This window comes from Nyctereutes procyonoides, unplaced genomic scaffold (genome assembly GCF_905146905.1).
Source record: "Nyctereutes procyonoides isolate TBG_1078 unplaced genomic scaffold, NYPRO_anot_genome, whole genome shotgun sequence".
Classification (NCBI taxonomy): domain Eukaryota; kingdom Metazoa; phylum Chordata; class Mammalia; order Carnivora; family Canidae; genus Nyctereutes; species Nyctereutes procyonoides.
In genome coordinates, this window is record NW_026575125.1 from 98,666,625 (window position 1) to 98,684,419 (window position 17,795).

The 17,795-nt window shown below is 38.8% G+C and overlaps 1 protein-coding gene across 7 annotated transcripts in view; it reads right to left on the reverse strand.

The window, feature by feature from the left end:
- The window catches only part of SMARCA1 (SWI/SNF related, matrix associated, actin dependent regulator of chromatin, subfamily a, member 1), a 312,201-nt gene that overhangs the window by 223,010 nt on the left and 71,396 nt on the right, over positions 1 to 17,795 (reverse strand). For 2 of the 7 annotated variants that reach the window (XM_055338585.1, XM_055338584.1), the window contains 2 exons: positions 17,624 to 17,734; positions 15,778 to 16,510 (listed from right to left, as the gene is read on the reverse strand). In XM_055338585.1, coding sequence (XP_055194560.1) covers positions 16,439 to 16,510; positions 17,624 to 17,734 — 183 coding nt within the window. In that variant the 3' untranslated portion in view covers positions 15,778 to 16,438. Of the gene's footprint in view, positions 1 to 15,777; positions 16,580 to 17,592; positions 17,735 to 17,795 lie in introns of those variants that run through there. The other 5 variants (XM_055338590.1, XM_055338587.1, XM_055338589.1 and 2 more) reach the window with 4 other exon arrangements.

Here is a 17,795-nt window from a genome sequence, read left to right on the forward strand (position 1 = left end):
TAGGTACCATCTGAAAACTAATCCTGCCAGTCAATATGTTTTACTTAAAATCTCCATCAGTGCCTGCCACAACTCAAGCCCTTTTTCTAACTACCCTACCCTTAAAACCTGCTGTCTAGGCTGCCATGTTATATACCATATGACTCAGACATTTACTGGCTTCAGCTACCAAGACAGGCCATAGCCAATAGAACTCAGTATGGACTCACAATCCAAGGGCTGAAAATCCATAGGCCAGCCAGCAACCCTTTTTTGCCTGACACAAAAAGATAACCTAGCCCCACCAATTAGATTCCCAGTCTTAGGATTTTGAGTTCAGAAACAGAAAAAGACTGATGCTAGTAACAGCAAGTCCTTTCCTGACAGGAAATAAGAATGGGAAATATGATAACAAAGGTATCACTAAATACACAAAAGAAGGGGAAAACTAGGTTTGGACACAAGTGGCAGTGGTTAATCACAAAAGGGAGTATGGATACCACAATCAGCACATGAAGAAGGATGGCAATCCAGGTGCCAGGAGAGACAGAACATAGAGAGACCTCTGTTTTGGGTTTACAAATTGAGGGATTCCCACAGAATAGAAAACCCAGACATAAACCCACAATTATAAGGTCAATTAATCATCAACAAAGCAAGAAAGAATATGCAATGGGAAAAAAGACAGTCTCTTCAACAAATGGTGTTGGGAAAACTGGATAGCCACATACAAAAGAAATAAACTGGACCACTTTCTTACACCATACACAAACATTAATTTAAAATGGATTAAAGACCTAAATGTGAGACCTAGAAGAGAACACAGGTAGGGACTTCTTTGACATCAATCAAAGCAACTTTTTTCTAGATAGGCGTCCTGAGGCAAGGGAAACAAAAGCAAAAATAAACTATTAGGACTATATCAAAGGAAAAAGCTTCTGCACAGCAAAGAAAACAATTAACAAAACTAAAAGGCAATCTACTGAATGGGAGAAGACATTTGCAAATGACATCTGTGATAAAAGGTTAGTACCCAAAATATATAAAGAACTTATAAAACTCAATAACAAAATAAATAAGCCAATTAAAAAATGGACAGAAGACATGAATAGACATTGCTCCAAATAAGATATCCAGATTGCCAACAGACCCATGAAGAGATGTTCATCATCACTTACCATCAGGGAAATGCAAATCAAAACTACAATGAGATATCACCTCACATCTGTCAGGACTGTCTAAAATCAAAAACACAGCAAATAACAGCTGTTGGCAAGGATGTGAAGAAAGGCAGACACTTCCACTGTTGGTGGGAATGCAAACTGGTGCAGCCACTCTGGAAAAACAGTATGGAAGTTCCTCAAAAAGTTAAAAATAAAACTACCCTACAGTCTGGCAATAGTAGTACTGGCTATTTACCCAAAGAATACAAAAATACTAATTCAAACAATATGTGCACCTTTACATTTACAGCTTTATTTACAATAGCCAAGATATGGGAGAAGACTTAGTGTCCATTGATTGATGACTGGATAAAGAATATGTGGTATATAGGGGCATCTGGGTAGCTCAGTGATTGAGCATCTTCCTTTGGATCAGATTGTAATCCTGAGGTCCTGGGATCGAGTCCTGCATACAGCTCCCTATGGGGAGCCTTCTTCTTCCTCTGCCTGTGTCTATGCCTCTCTCTGTGTGTGTCTCTCATGAATAAATAAAATCTTTAAAAAAAAGAGTATGTGGTACATATAAACAATGGAATATTAATCATAAAAAAGAATGAAATCTTGCCATTCACAACAACATAGATGGAACTAGAGCATATAACGCTAAGTGAAATAAGTCAGAGAAAGACAAATACCATAGGATTACACTCATATGTGGTACTTAAGAAACAAAACAAATGAACATGGGGGGAAGAGAGAGATAGACAGAGAGGCAAATCAAGAAACAGAATCTTAACTCTAGAGAACACACTGATGGTTACCCGAGGGGAGGGCTGTAGGGGGATGGGGAAAATAGGTGATGAGAATTAAGAAGTATACTTGTTGCAATGAGCTGTGGATGATGTATGGAATTGTTGAATCACTATATTGGACACCTGAAACTAATGTAACACTGTGTTAACTGACTGGAATTAAAATTAAAATTTAAAGAGAAAAACTTAAAAAGCCAAAACAAAATTGAGGGTTTCCCAGTAATGCAAATGACAGATAACCTAGAGAGACTCTCCTGGATTGAAACTACCAACAAAACCCCACTTCTACTTGACCACCAAAGCCTGATTCACTCACCCTAGAACAATGGTTTTTAAAGTATGGTTCCTAGACCAGGGAACCTGTTAGAATGCAAATTCCCACTGAAGCAGAAAGTCTAGGGTTGGAGCTCAGCACTCTGTATTTTAATAAGTCCTCCAGGTGATTCCAATCCAAGCTCAAATTCGAGAACTAACCACTCCAAGCTGGCTTTGCCCAGAGTGTCAATATTACCTGGAAGTGGACTGCTACTGCCATTAGAGCATATCAAGGGTAATTCTCCCAGAGGCAGATTCTCCAGTTGGTCATATTTACTGACCAAGGAACGCACTTTTGTGCAATAATGTATGCCTGCTGATTCCAGTATATAATTCACCATACCCAAGCAGCTGCAGGACGCAATATATACTCTGAATAAACAACCATAGGCAGGCCTAGGATTTGAAAATTTGAAGATGTCACCTAAAAATTAATCAACGCTGGGTCTGATAAATAGCTTTTAATGTGATCTTTTCACATTATTTCTATATAAAACCAGGTTATCTTCCTCCTTTAAGTAGGGGAGCAGGTGTTTGTGGTTGAGGCATGATTGTTAGATTGTTTTAGGCAGAGATGAATTTGGTACAGCATATAGGAGAAAGGTTAGTATACTAATGGGAAAGAACCAGACCATAGAGAGATATCAATTGCTGTGACCTTTGCTGCTCATGCTGCCAAGTTCCTATAGCCACAGAGTGTACCCCTAAACCAGGTGCAACCAAGTCAGTCAAACCACTTACCTACAATGTGACCTGATGCGGAAGATAATCTATACCCCTATGATTCTCCCACTTAAAAATCTGAAGACTGTAGCAGTTAGAAATGACAACCTTCGCTTACCAAAAATGCCATGAAGAGAAGGATCTTTGGAGGATCATGGCAAGGCAAAGTAACAACAAAAGCAAAATTGCCAAAAAAAAAAAAAGCAAAATTGCCCAAACACAGCATGGTGTTTCAAGAAATAAAATCAGTAGGCCATCCATTGAGACTACACATAGAAAAGTAGAGATACTGAGAGGAAATGACAATGACAATGACAAGGACATTGAGAGACATCATATAGTCCTGAAGAGAGATGGAAAGCATAACTGCCTGGATTCCTGCTGGCTGGTGTCCTTACAATGCCTGAGGGGTCTATTTAAGTTAGTTTGAGTATAACAGCAGGTGAAGGTGATTAACAGGATGAGAGAAACACAGTCAATGAGAGAGACAACGATAATGATAGAGAAATATAGATCAAAGGAGACAGAGAATGACAGTCCTAGTGATGCAAAGCTTGAAGGGCATTCTATCAGAAAAGTGGTCATGGCTACAACCCTTCTCCCAGGAATTTATCCTAAAGTCCAATTAAATGAAGAATAAATGAACGAATGAATGCACAAATGAATAAATAACAAATGTATTTTAAATACATTAAGTTAATGACATTTGTCAGGACGGACAGAGGTGACTCTGGTCAAGGCCCAGTGGCAGAGAGCAACAACGTTTCTGAGATCAAACCACTAGGAGAGTAGAAAGAGATGGCACTAGTGACCCAGCTCTTGCCCCATGCCAGGTAGTCTGAGAAGAACAGGATTGGATCTGTGGGGTGGCAAACCCAGTAACCAATCACACCTCAGTTCTTCTGGTGTCCTGAAGAAAAGCTAATGTTTCTCAAGAGCCCAAGTGTTTGAATTCCAGACCAGTTTTTGCTAGAGCACCTCTGCTCAATAGCCTGGGTGGGATTTCAGGAAGGGGCCAGAGAAGTGATGTGAGTGGGAGATTTCTGCCCTAGACCCATAAATTGAGTCACATCAACTGATAATGCACAGTCCAGCACAGCAATGACAATAGTTGCCATCAAGGGATCAAAAACATTGCCAATTTCAGTGGCAGTAAAGCGGCATGAAAGTCTTTCCTGAAGCAGTTTAGGGTGGCCAAGGTAGAAATCTCCAGACTCAAAAGGACTTGTCTGAATTCATACCCAATGCTGAGAGAGGAATAGCAGAACCAAGCCCTGAACCTGGATAAACATACAATACCTTGGGGCCATTCGCAGACACAGAGAACACTTTTGCTCTCACTGACTATTTTGACCCCAAGAACATTTTTGTTCTGTTCATGTTTGCTCTTTTCTCCACCCAGAGTGAAGCCATTCACATTAGAAGAACTCAACTTTGCTAGTTTAAAACCTCTTCAACTTGTAAGAAATTTCGTTGAATGTACAAATAGGGATTTGACACCTTGAAAGTAGCCAAGCCCATGAGAGGAAAGATGCTGATCTTCCCAGTTACAGAGTTGGCACACATTGCATTCAGTTCTCTTCTTAGAGTACTCCTGTTTTGCTAGTTTATAGCAATGACAACCTGAAGTATGGTGCTTGAGAAAGAAAAAAGGCATCCATCCAAAAGCTGACCTGATGGTCACAGCTAAGTCACGTTATTCTCTTACTGGACATTAACAATTTCACATATGAATTCCAAAAAATTTTACTGAGAACAGGAGAATGTGAGATAAAACAAAGCCACTTCATAATTTTGTCTTAAGCACCAAGTCAAGGTCACTGTGCCCCCAACAAACTATCAAACACTACGGCCTCTTGGCTAAAATGAGTAACCACTACTTCTTTACCATTTAATAGCTTTATTCTGTCTGTACCCTGTCATCTCTATAGATAAGATTTTATTGAGAAACCCAGTTATAGAATCCTCCCTAATTTCTGACAGCATCCAATCTAGAAGGAACCCTCATTTCCTTAGACCTTCCCTCAATTACCTAACCAAAGCTCAAATCCCATAATAGATTCTTTCTACTATCCTCTCACTGAGACACCCCATGGTTCCCCATGGTTTGTATTCTCTCTCCCTGCAACAAGTAATAAACCCAACTTGTTCATATACAGGTGTTTCTGGTAGACTTGAGCTGAAGGTCATTGGCACGCCCCTAAAATGTATTCTTTTAATTAATTTATTTTGCCTTTATTGTTATGCGTGTGCGTGTGTTGCATTAAAGGTTGAAGGAGGGACGCCTGGGTGGCTCAGTGGTTGGGCGCCTGCCTTCAGCTCAGGTCATGATCCCGGGATCTGGGATTGAGTCCCACATTGGGCTCCCTGCGAGGAGCCTGCTTCTCTCTCTGCCTATGTCTCTGCCTCTATCTCAGTCTGTGTCTCTCATGAATAAATAAATAAAATTTTTTTAAATGTTGAAGGACATAAACTTTCAGAATCACACTGATGACTGGGGGTCTGGTAACAAAGTTTTACACGTAGAGCATACAAGAGCTGCAAAGAGTTTAAGGAGAACAGGTAAATAGCTATACTTATATTAGGAGAAATTGCCTAATTAGGTTGTATTATGATAAGTAACATTATTAAACCACTTTAGTCTGTTTTAAGGGAAATTTGGTGGCGTTTTAACAAAATTGGTGTCATTCTGGGGGCTCAGGTATATATGACATTTTCTCCCATTTAAAGTAATGGTAATTGGGATGCCTGGGTGGCTCAGTGGTTGAGAACCTGCCTTTGGCCCAGGGCATGGTCCTGGAGCCCTGGAATCAAGTCCTGCATCGAGCTCCCTGCATGGAGCTGGCTTCTCCCTCCCTCTGCCTATGTCTCTGCCTCTCTCTCTTGTGTCTCTCATGAATAAATAAATAAAATCTTTAAAAAAATAAAGTAATGGTAATTGAAATTTTGACTTAGGAGGATCTGCACTAAAGATTGCCAGAAACAAATCACTTATATTCATAAGTATGGATGTGCAATAGCATAGATCCAGTCTGAATGGGAAAATTCTGGAACATCTGAGGGGAGTTGCTCACAATTTCCTCATGGAATCACCAAGAAATTTGTATCAATTTCAAAGTCATAAAAAAATAGAAAGTAGAGGGGCGCCTGGGTGGTGCAGTCAGTTAAGCATCGGACTCTTGATTTTGGCTCAGGTCATGATCTCAGGGTCCTGGGATTGAGCTGTGCATCAGGCTCTGAGCTCAGCGTGGAGTCTGCTTGTCCTTCTCCCCCTATTCGTCCCCCTGGCACTCACACACTCTTTCTCTCTACCTCTTAAATAATAAATAAATTAAATCTTTAAAAAATATATAGCAGGTAGAACTAATCAACACAAATAAAATGGTCAATGTCTAAAAAATACACATAGTAAAATTTATGAAAAACAAAAAATTAGGGATGCCTGGGTGGCTCAGCAGTTGAGCATCTGCCTTCAGCTCAGGGCGTGATCCCAGGTCCAGGGGATTGGGCTCCCTGCAAAGAGCTTGCTTCTTCCTCTATGTCTCTGACATTCTCTCTATGTCTCTCATTAATAAGTTTAAATAAATAAATATTTTTTTAAAAAAACTAAAAACTAAAAACTCTATGTCATTTGTAACATTGGCAACTCTGAAAACTGACCTGAGAAAATGTAAACTTGGTGGGAATAACCACCCTAGAAAAACATAAAAAGTCGTGAAACTGCACATGATAAAATTTGTTATGGCTATAATTTTACAGAAAAATCACATGTTCTTGAAAAATTTAGGTCTGTAAAATTTGACTCAGGGAAACTAGACCTTGATGAAAATCATGCCCACAAATCAAAAACTTTAAATGCCAAGTAAATTTTACTATAAAAAGGTAAATCCTTACTGTAAAGTTAAAATGAAACTAACCAATCCCAAAGAAAATGTTCAGTAGAATAAAAGTACAAATGGAAAAAATAGAAATGGTTTATCTTACAGTTTAGAAAACTCATCAAGGACTTTAGTTGACTTAAAGGGAATTTGTTTCAGCAAAAATTTGCTCAATATAAAATCATCAATACTGGGGTGTTAGGATTACAGTCCCATATACTAATAACAACAAAATTTAAGACAGTATCTTAAATAGATGGAAAACTATTTCTCTCTCAAGATAACGAATTCTGGAAGTGGGGACACCCCAGGGCTGGAAGGCAGTTCTACGGCCATCAGGGACCCAGGCTCCTCTTGACCAGTTGCTACATCATCACTGATGTGCATCCATATAATTCAAGATGATTGTTTGAACTCTAGCCATCAAGTCCACATCCCAACCAGAAGGAAAGAAGAAAGGATGAAGAAAACTTCTCCTTTCCAGGACACTTTCTAGGAGTTGCAATGCCACTTCTGCTTACATATCATTGGCCAAAACTTAGCACATGGCCATACCTCACTAAAAAGGAAGCTGGATAATGTAGTCTTTTAGCCAAGTGGCAGTGTGGAAAAGCTAAAAATAGATGTTCTTACTACCAAGCAAGAAGCAGAAGATGTATATTGGAAAGTAATTAGCAGTCTCTGTCTCTATTAGCATAATTGTGATATAAATGCTTATACTTGGAAACAGGGAGTCAAAATATTCTTGGAGCCAAAACAGATGGAGGATCCAAACTGCTGGATCAAAAAGACTACTAATTCAAAATGGCAGTCGAAAATAAAGTATCTTTGTACCCTTCACAAACATTCAGGAAGAAAGGCTCTAAGTGATGATAGACTCTGGACTTTCCACTGTGCTATGTACATGACGACTCATATATTATAATTTGGGATACAACTAGAGGACTGTAAGGCACACACTAACTATAAATTAGGACACCTCAACAGGAAGACCCTGTGATATATTCCCCTCCACATTCATCCTATATCCAGGCCTTTTGCAATGTAACTTCGCAGCATCTCCCATCTAGAAGTGGAGTCAATTTCTCTACTCCTTGAATCTGGTCTGGCTTTGATGATTTGCTTTGACCAATAGAATCTGGTAGAAGTTGTGTGAAATCTAAGCCTGGGTCTCAAGAGACCTTTCAAGTTTTACTCTTTCTTTTGGATGCCAAGCTACCATGTAAACAAGCCCAAGCTAACCTGCTAGATGATAAGAGAGATGTAGCTGAGTTACCCCCATTGACCAAGCCAACAGTCAACCACCACAACCAGTGTCAGCTAACTGACCAGAAGTTGACCAAAGACACATGAGTGAGCCCAGTCAAGACAAAAGAACTACCTACCTGAGCCTAACCCAAATTGCCAACCCACAGAATTGCAAGTTAAATAAAGTGTTCTCTTGGGGCACCTGGCTGGCTCAGTCGGTACAACATGCAACTCTTGATCGTGTAGTTATGAGTTTGAGCTCCATGTTGGACATGGAGATTACTTTAAAAAAATAAAAATAAGGGCAGCCTGAGTGGCTCAGCAGTTTAGCCCCACCTTCAGCCCAGGGCATGATCCTGGAGACCCGGGATCAAGTCCCATGTCAGGCTCCCTGCGTGGAGTCTGCTTCTCCCTCTGCCTGTGTCTCTGCCTCTCTCTCTCTCTCTCTCTCTCTCTCTCTCTCTCTCTCTCTCCGTGTGTGTCTCTCATGAATAAATAAAATCTTTAAAAAATAATAATAAATAAATAAATAATAAAAATAAAAACAAATGCTTGTTTTAGGTTACCAAGTTTTGGAGTGGTTTGTTATGCAGTAAAAGTTAAATGATACAGAACCTAAATAAAACCAAACCAAATCACAAGATTAGTTTTCTTCAAAGGCTGAAGCTGACAATTCTGAATGTAATTCCAAATGTTTCCCTCAGCATATGAACTCCAAACTCTGCATCCTGGGAGATACAATCACTAGTGATGGTTCTACGAGGCTTGGGCAGTGTAGCTTGGTATGCTTCAGCATCTACCTAGCATTGTGGAAGATCTCCACATGAAGAAAATTATGGCATGCAAATTATTCACATATAGTTTACATTGCTTTTTTTAAAAATACTATAAAATAAAAACATGTTTTAAAAACATAGTCCATGCATACTCAAATTTTAGCAGTAAATGTCCATTTATAATAGCATATGAAAAGCACCACTTTTTTCCCTACTATAACTGGCAATTGTTGCCATCTCCCAGAAGAAAAGACTCAAAATACTGTTGAATCTTTGAATCTTGTTGTACAGTAAATTATTGTTCACTGATAAACTTCATCTCATCAATTATCACAAAATATGATAAGAAATCCAAATAGATGATACAATTGTTAGAAGTTACCAAGTTTGCATTTTGTAATGGTACCTCTTGTGATACCTTTTGTATTAGTCAATGTTCCAGCCATGTATCAACCACAAGCTGTAGGACTTGACCTGGCTACAGAAGCTGAGCATTGAAGCAGTGTAAGCATAGTGTCCATATTAGCTTCCAGGGGAAGGGCTTCTAAGCTCCTCTGTGGTCCTCTCCCTAGCCTCCTACACAAGTAGTGGAGGACTGCTGAACTGATGGGTAAGATTCTCAAATACTTTTTGAACCAGAGTTTCTAAGTGGGTAAAGCCGTGGAAGTCTAAACAATGCCATATGGATAGAAAGACTCTTTCTGGATTCATTCCCTCTGGAGTTAGTGTTGTAAGGTTTTTTGTTTTTTTTCTCATTGGAAAACGGGAAATCTTGAGATGTGATTTTGGCTTAAGGGAAATGCTACTAACCACCTTGCTTTGGTTCTGAGTTCTAGGCAGCCTCTACCCTAAACCTCCTTGTGTTCAAGCCCAACTCAGTAGCATACTAAACTGGGCTTTGGAATCAAAGCCTCAGTTAATAAAATGCTACTTTGCTTTCTTTTACCACCCTTTTATTTACATACATCCCTTATGGAATTTATGGAACACACAGAGGTGGTGAGGCCAAGGCAAAATTTAAGTATTCCTGAGTCCCCATGGCCTATTACCATCATAATTTCATCCCTTAATAATACTTGAATCTCACCTCCACCCCCAACACGGGCGTCATCTCAGCAAAGCAAATATATGCCCCAGGAACTGACATTTGTAGAGTGAAGTCCCACAAAAGAGACTGAGATTCAGTCCTCCAACTTGAAGCATTGCTTCTGTAGGCCCAGAATATAATCTCCCATGTAGAACAGGCAGATGCTGGTATTGGCACAAATATTCATTTTAGGAGCTAAGGTAAGCTTCAAATTACAGGAGCAGCAAGGTCCACAACATGACCTAAGTCTTCCTAAAATAAGCAGTGTGACATTTTTGGCCTATTCAATTGTTAGACCTAAACAGTCACGTGGCAAACTAGATGGCAGGTCCAAACTCTAATTCTCTTCATCTTGTTTTAACCTGCATCCAAGGATAAAGAAAGAATGATGGCAAGATGAAATTCTGGGGTGTCATATGTCTTCTCTAATGTTTTCTGAGTCCCTTCACCCATGTTCTCATGTTGACTCTGATTTGGGCATTATCTAAATTTCTAATATTCAAATTTGTGGAAAGAGGGTAAAGGTCAGATGTCTAATCATGGTTGTGGATTTCAGAGGCTTCAGAGTGTGGATACAATCACTGCAGGTAGAGTTCACTAATAAGAAAAGAACTGAGGCCTTTACTGCACAGGGAAAGTAGATTTTTGAGGTGGAGAGAAAATTTAATGAAAGAAAAGAGAAGTCCAAAAGTCAAAAAGACACTAAGTAATGCCTGTACCCAGAATGTCTTGGCTTTGAGAAATAGGTTCGCCTGGAAATAGTAGAAGGCCCTTAGCAGGTAGAATGATTACAGGATATTTTAAAACTCTTATCCAGGAGATACTGTGAGCTTTAGTTGTGATAGGAGGCAAGCTAGAAAAGAATTAGGATTCTTTTCTAGAATTCATTCTAGAGAGAAAGAATAAAGCTTGAGATCTTAGAAATCAGAATAGACTTATGAAAGAAAAAAAGAATATGCCTACAAAGATATACCCAGACCTAATTGCAATGATCTTTCATGAAGGTAAGGGAGGCTATCTACCTAACAGTGAATGATATACTAACACATACTGAGAAACACTAGATGGAATACTCTTGATGATCAAAAGAAAATGGGTAGGGACGCCTGGGTGGCTCAGTGGTTGAGCCTTTGGCTCAGGGCATGATCCTGGAGTCCTGGGATCGAGTCCCACATCGGGCTCCCTGCATGGAGCCTGCTTCTCCCTCTGCCTATGTCTCTGCCTCTCTCTGTGCGTCTCTCTCATGAATAAATAAATAAAACCTTTAAAAAAAGAAAATGGGTAAATTATCGTATTTTGGCAATGCTCTCGTATGGCCAATACAAAAATTAAATGGCTTATAGTTGATTCTAGGAGAACTGAATAAGTTATCAATCCCAATTGATGATGATGATGGTCAGATAGCAAATATTCTAGAAAAATAAGACCTTATGCAAAGATATTACTATCTTAGATATAGCAAATAGGTTTTGGTCTCTACCACTGAAGGAGATACATTAGCTCAAAACTGTAGTCATGATGGAAAGTAAAAACCTGCACATACATGGTACTCACCATCATCCTTCCCTAGATAAATGGAGATCCTCAGAAATAGACCACAAAATTTCGTAGTCCTATCTATATGGACAAATTCTAATATCTATCTCATGGGAAGAAGATGAGAAATTAACCAAGCATGTCTTGGCACTAGAAGACAAGGCTAAAAGCCAACGGAAAAAGATACCTTCAATCTGACTACAATGGCCTAGATGAAAGTCTCCCCAGTGGGAAAGCAATGTATCAGGAAATGGACAAATCATCAGGGGACCAGACCAACAGCTGAAAAAGCCTGGTATCACCAGGCTGTTGTAATGGCTATATATCACAGTACAGTGAGAAAGGCCAACACTTGGTTCAGTCATCTGAATGGACCACTGCTACAGGAAAGGGGCACCAACAAGCATGGAAAACACTTCCAGAGACCACAGCTTGGGCACTAGCTTCCGCCTTACCAAAACCTTGGGAACCCTTTAACCTCTGTCTAATAATAATTCCCAGTGCCATAAGTACTGGTTATATGAGAAGGTTTCCTTTGTTTATGGAAAGACATCAGAACTCAGCACTTTGTGCCAGGGCAGAATATCCTGATGCAATCATATCACCTACTAAGTGTCCACAGCGAGGTAGACCTTCTAAGAACAAATCAATGATATACTGTCCAGGCATTACTCTCTTTAAACACTCTATACATTTTAATGACACAACTAAGGTCTAAGAACTGTGTATACAAGGTGAGTGTCTTAAATTGGGTTTCCTCAGAAGCAGACCCTGGGATAAGATTCTCATGCAAGTAGTATTATTTAGGAGTTGACCCCAGAAAATACCCACAGGGGAATAAGTGATACAAGAAAAGAAATAAAGTCCATAAAAATTGTCATCAATACAGCCACTGCTTTGAGTGACTGGAGCTTAAATCCATGAGTAAATTCTGGAGAACCATAGAGATCACACACCCAAGACAGACCTTACTTGAGGAGTGAGAGAGTTTTGGTACTTATATGCCAACCTCAATTAGGTTTTGGTTGAGAGCCACTCAGAGGTGTTAACCCTCTAGCCCTCCCAGCCTATGATGCAAAAGGTAGAAAAGCCTTCCAAGGCCTCTGATAAAGTCCTCAGACAAAGACCTTAGACAAAGAGATACTGGCAGTTAGAAATTAGCTGGAGCACACAGAAATGATAAGGTTGAGGGAGAGAGGACATGACAAATAGCATTAGCTACATGTATTTCAACCACAGAAAAATCTTACCCCTTGTCAATGGGGGAGGGTAGCTTAGGCAGACTAAATGAAGGAGACATCGAATAGAATACTGATAGAAGTTTGAAATTTTATGAAAACTTGAGGATTTCAGGAGTCGATAACAGCTAGAGAGAAAGCAACGTGGACATCAGCATGATCATGGGCCTCGAAACTGACACAGGAATCTGAAATAGCTGCATTGGCTACTGCACCATAGAGGAGGAACAATAAACCACAGTGGGGACCTTTGTCAGTATGTGGGAAATAATAGCATTTTATTTTGGTGACAGTAGATAGTTCCACCAGTTGAGTAGAGGCTTTTCAAACCAAACACCCAGCCACTAAGATAGCTGCAATAACTTCTCTTAACTGGGAGGTCTCAGATAATGGACCAAATTCGAGGGCATATTTCATGGGAGAATTGTGTAATAATGCCAACACATATCCAAGTTTTCCATATTGCATAACCACTCCCAGGCCAGGGAGCCAGGAGAAAAAGGAGTTGTGCAATAAAGACTGAGATACAAATGGCCATTATGTAAATGAGAGATTACTGAGCTCACCGCTTTCTTTTGATTCTAAGGAAATTAGAGCCTGAGTATGCAATGGATCAGACAGATACTTTCCAAGTGCCTCTGTGGGAGCCCAAAGATTATTGGAAAACCTATTCAGCTCTTATCTTCTACAGAGGTCTTGAGTGAAGAAAACTACTCAGACTCCCTGTTCTGCTCACTTCTCTCTTTGCACATTCGGTAAATCAGAAATCAGGTAAGGTCAATTGACTGTACCATTTTTGCTGGTGGGCCGGATAACTGTGCATTTACAAGATTGTATTCATGAAAACAGCACACTCTTCTGCTTCCTCTGGCCTCCAAGCAGCTGGTAAACTTATTGTCCTGTTTTTTTTCTCCCCAATAGGGGCAGCCCGGTCTAGGGCTACTACCCTTCAGTCTCTACTCAGCCCCTTGTTTGAAATGGGATTTCTTTCTCAGGACTCTTGAATTTTCTAGCATACCTTAATTTATCTGTGGAAAACTGACAGTAAGAGAGGTTTCAAATACAGACTCAGGGCATTTTGTATCCCCAACATTGTATTATTTGGACTGTGCTATCATCTAGTGGTCACTGTATGGGCCTCCTTGGTAGGCTATGTTCGACAACAATCCTGTATATAATCTAAGATGAGGAATAGAGCAAGTGGTGATTTTTTCACTAAATATAGCGTGGTCTTTAAGTTAATGTCCTGGACAAAACCATTTCACAAGTTTCTGAGGATGACACCAGAGGTATTCATTGAACATCTTGGAGAGCTGAATTTCACTTCTCTTTGGTCCTATAAAGTCTTACAAGAGCCATAATATGGATCAGGAAAATGGCCCCATGAAAAGGCTGGAAGAACTTACCTGCAGATTTTTTCCCCTAAAGCAGATATTCACATACAGCTTAGCTATTAACCCCCTCTGGGTTAACAGAGAAAGAACAAGCAGAGATTGTTAAATTTCCATGAAAGAACTTTAAAGATCCTAACTGTACCTGCTCCCACCCTGCATCTTAATTTCCTAAGAAAAGACATGCTGAACTGATCGATCATAGTCTAGGACGCTCACTGTTTTTCAGTATACAAAACGTGGGGGTTTCAGTAAAACCCTCTCAGATATCATTTTCTTTACCCCAAGTAACTATAGCATTTAAATCCCACTGGAGTAAAAAATTCCAAGATTTTATTTTGGGCTTATGAGCTCTGGACTGAAGTTTGGAGTCAAAGCGCCAGCTACTGAAGTATTACTTTGCTTACCTTCACCTCTTTGTGGACCTTACAGAAAGGGTAGTTAACTCAAGGAATAGATTTGGGTTATCTCTTGGTCCCTTGACTTAATATCGTCCTAATTTCATCACTTACTAGCACTTCAATTTCACCCCAACTTCCAACACAGTACACAACTCTAAGTCCTAAGAGTAGAAACAGTAAAAGAATCCAATCAGGAGCATGGCAGTAAGAAATATGAAATCTAGACAATGAATGAAGACTTGGAAGAGTCCAACAGACAGTGGATTGTCATTCTAGATCAATTCCTAGGTTTCAGAACCCCTATGAGAAGACTGAGGGTGTGAATTTCAGAGCTACCCAAGTTTTACCGGTGATAGAATCTGATGGGAAATGCAAAAGATTTTGGTAGGGGCAGGGAACAACTCTTTAGTGATGCAAACCTTGTTTTAGTAACTAAAATCACCGTCCTGCATTCCCACCTTTGCTTATTTGCTATGTGTTCCACACTAGATTCCAATCCATTTTCCCTGTTTCCTTATAACCTGACCTCAATTCTGATTAATCACATGCTAAGTTCCATGTGAGAGACACAGGTTCTTTCCTGAGTCAACAGGCCCTTGTGGCAGAGGCAGTAATGTAAAACATTCCATTTGTTCACCTACATTTGCCAGCCCTTTCACATACACAGGACCATGTGACTACTTTGGGATGATGAAATATAAGTGTATGGGACATGTATCATTTCTGGGCCTAGGTAATGAAGAACCTACATGAGATTCTTCAGCCATTCTTTCTCCTACAGCAGCAGGTGCAAAGGCCACATATCCCTGATGGTATAGCTACATTGGAGCCTCCATTAGCCCAGAATCTTGAGTGACTATGGAACAGATCCCCTCCCATTCCCATATCCTTCTGATCTGCATGGAATCTGTAGTGTGAGTAAGAAATAAACTCTTGGTGTATAAAACCTCTGACACTTTGAGATTGTTTGTTATCTGAGCATAATTGTATTCCTATAGAAGCCAGCCCTCCCTTCTTCTACATGCATAGCACTTATTTCATACTCTTAACTTAGTTGTTAATAAATCTACATGTCATACCCAGACTCCTCTGAACCGGCTCTATGGGACAGAAGATCACGCACAAGTCAGCAAGCAAAGCTTTAACTTTCAACCAAATACATAGTAGTGAGCCATACAATTCAATAACACAACTCTTTTTCTACTGCACAAAACACAGGAAATAATTAAATTTCTTATAGACATTTCTTTATTATATTTTCCCACTTGAATATTTAGAGAATAATTTAAATGTAATGCATACTGACAGCAAGCACAGTATCAAATATTAGGGTTTTTTAATATTTTTCTGTTCTCACCCTTTATTCCTTTCGGAAAAAAATATTTAGATGACCTCAAAAGCAACAATTATTATGCTAATCACAGTATGCAGTAACACATACAAGCCCATACTCAATAGAAAAGAAAGCAACAAAGAAGTGAAAAAGTCTTTCTCCTCAAATCATTTTAATTCATTTTTCCACAGCCATATAAATTTAAAGTATGAAACAACAATAATACAGCTATAGAATCTCGGTTCTCTTTCCAAGCAGCGGCATATAAAACATAGAAAAGCTAAAACCTCAGCACAAGCTTCAAAGGAACAAGGACTGAGAAGATTCTGATGAAGACATGAAATGCACAAAATACAGTACACAAAACTGCTAGAATGCATAAAATATAAAGCTACACATTTCAGGTAGAAAGCATTGTAAAATATATAAAATATGCAAGAAATCAAAACCAAAAAGATTTTTCTTAGAGTACCATGAATACACTGGAACTGGCAATTAGCATTTGAAGATGGGAACAAGAAAATAGCAGTTTCCCATTTAAAACTTTATTTCTAGGCTTTAGGATTTCACCTTCTTGACATCCTTCTTTCCAGAGCTCTCAGTAGCTGACTCTGCTTTTCTTTTCTGTGACTAAAATGGAAACAGATTTAATGTTCTGCTCCAATATGCACATTTTTAAATGGCCCAACAATGTTAAATCTAGGATGTAAATGCATTAAAAAAAAATTTTAACATGAATATTCACTTAAATGTTATACTCACAGTTAATGTTCTATATAGCCCAACAAAATATATAACCCAATGTAAAATAACCTTCAAAGATTTTTTTTAAGAAAAGACATAAAATACCCATCAAAAATACTCAGCAAATGTCTACTTTCACATGGTACTATAAATGTACTCTCATTTTAAAGAACTACATACTACTTAAAGTTTTCTGGGCAAAATGCTATTTATGAATGTATTATTTTTTAAAACCATATGATAGATATTAAAATACCATATTTCACATATTCTATGATGCGCATTTTTTTCACTTTAGCATCTCTGAAATCTAGATGCATTTCACAATTGATGAAAAATTAATTACTTGGCAGCAGTTTTACTTGGTGAAACATAAAAAATAATGCTATGTCTTACAATAGGAAGCATCTTAGACTTGATGAAATATGGTAGTTTACTTAACCACACTCAAATAATATGATCTATTAAAGAATATTTTAAATTGTAGCTATACAAGGCATCCTGACTAGATTAATATCAAGTCACCTTATTATTCAACAGTTAATTTATTACCAAATAAACCAAGTAAAGCTTTGCTGTCTGCTCAAAGTTCTCATTTGCACTCATGGTTCCACAAAGATCAGAAAACTTATTTGATCAAATCAGAACTCCCAGTTTCAATCTCAGCCCCATCCCATCCCATCCCACCCCACCCTTTCTCCTATTCCCCAATGACAACCAGAGTCTCAATTTAAAGGATTTTACTTGCATTATACTTCTGCATGAAGGAACTTTTTTTAAATACTGAGCCCTGTTACGAGGGAGTTCCTAACCATATGTTCTATAAACAAATAGGGAATGCGGTTGTAGTGTATTCTTTTTCTGTCAAAAACAAATTAGCACTTCATAAAAACAGTTTTTATAATAGGTATCATGTGGCATTAAACATAATATAGGCATTTTAATTATGTAAAAAAAATGAGATCTACCTAAAAGTTAGGAAAATGCTGAAAATTTTACCATTGGAGTTTTAGTTGCCCGTTTCTTCTTTTCTGCTCTCTCTCTTTCCTCAATTTCCATATTTTCTTTCTCAATCAATGAAATCAGAGTATTACAGCGTCTCTGGAATTCCTAAACCAAATAATAAAATATTTTTAATTTCTGCAACTCAGGTATAATCTTTAAAAAGTAG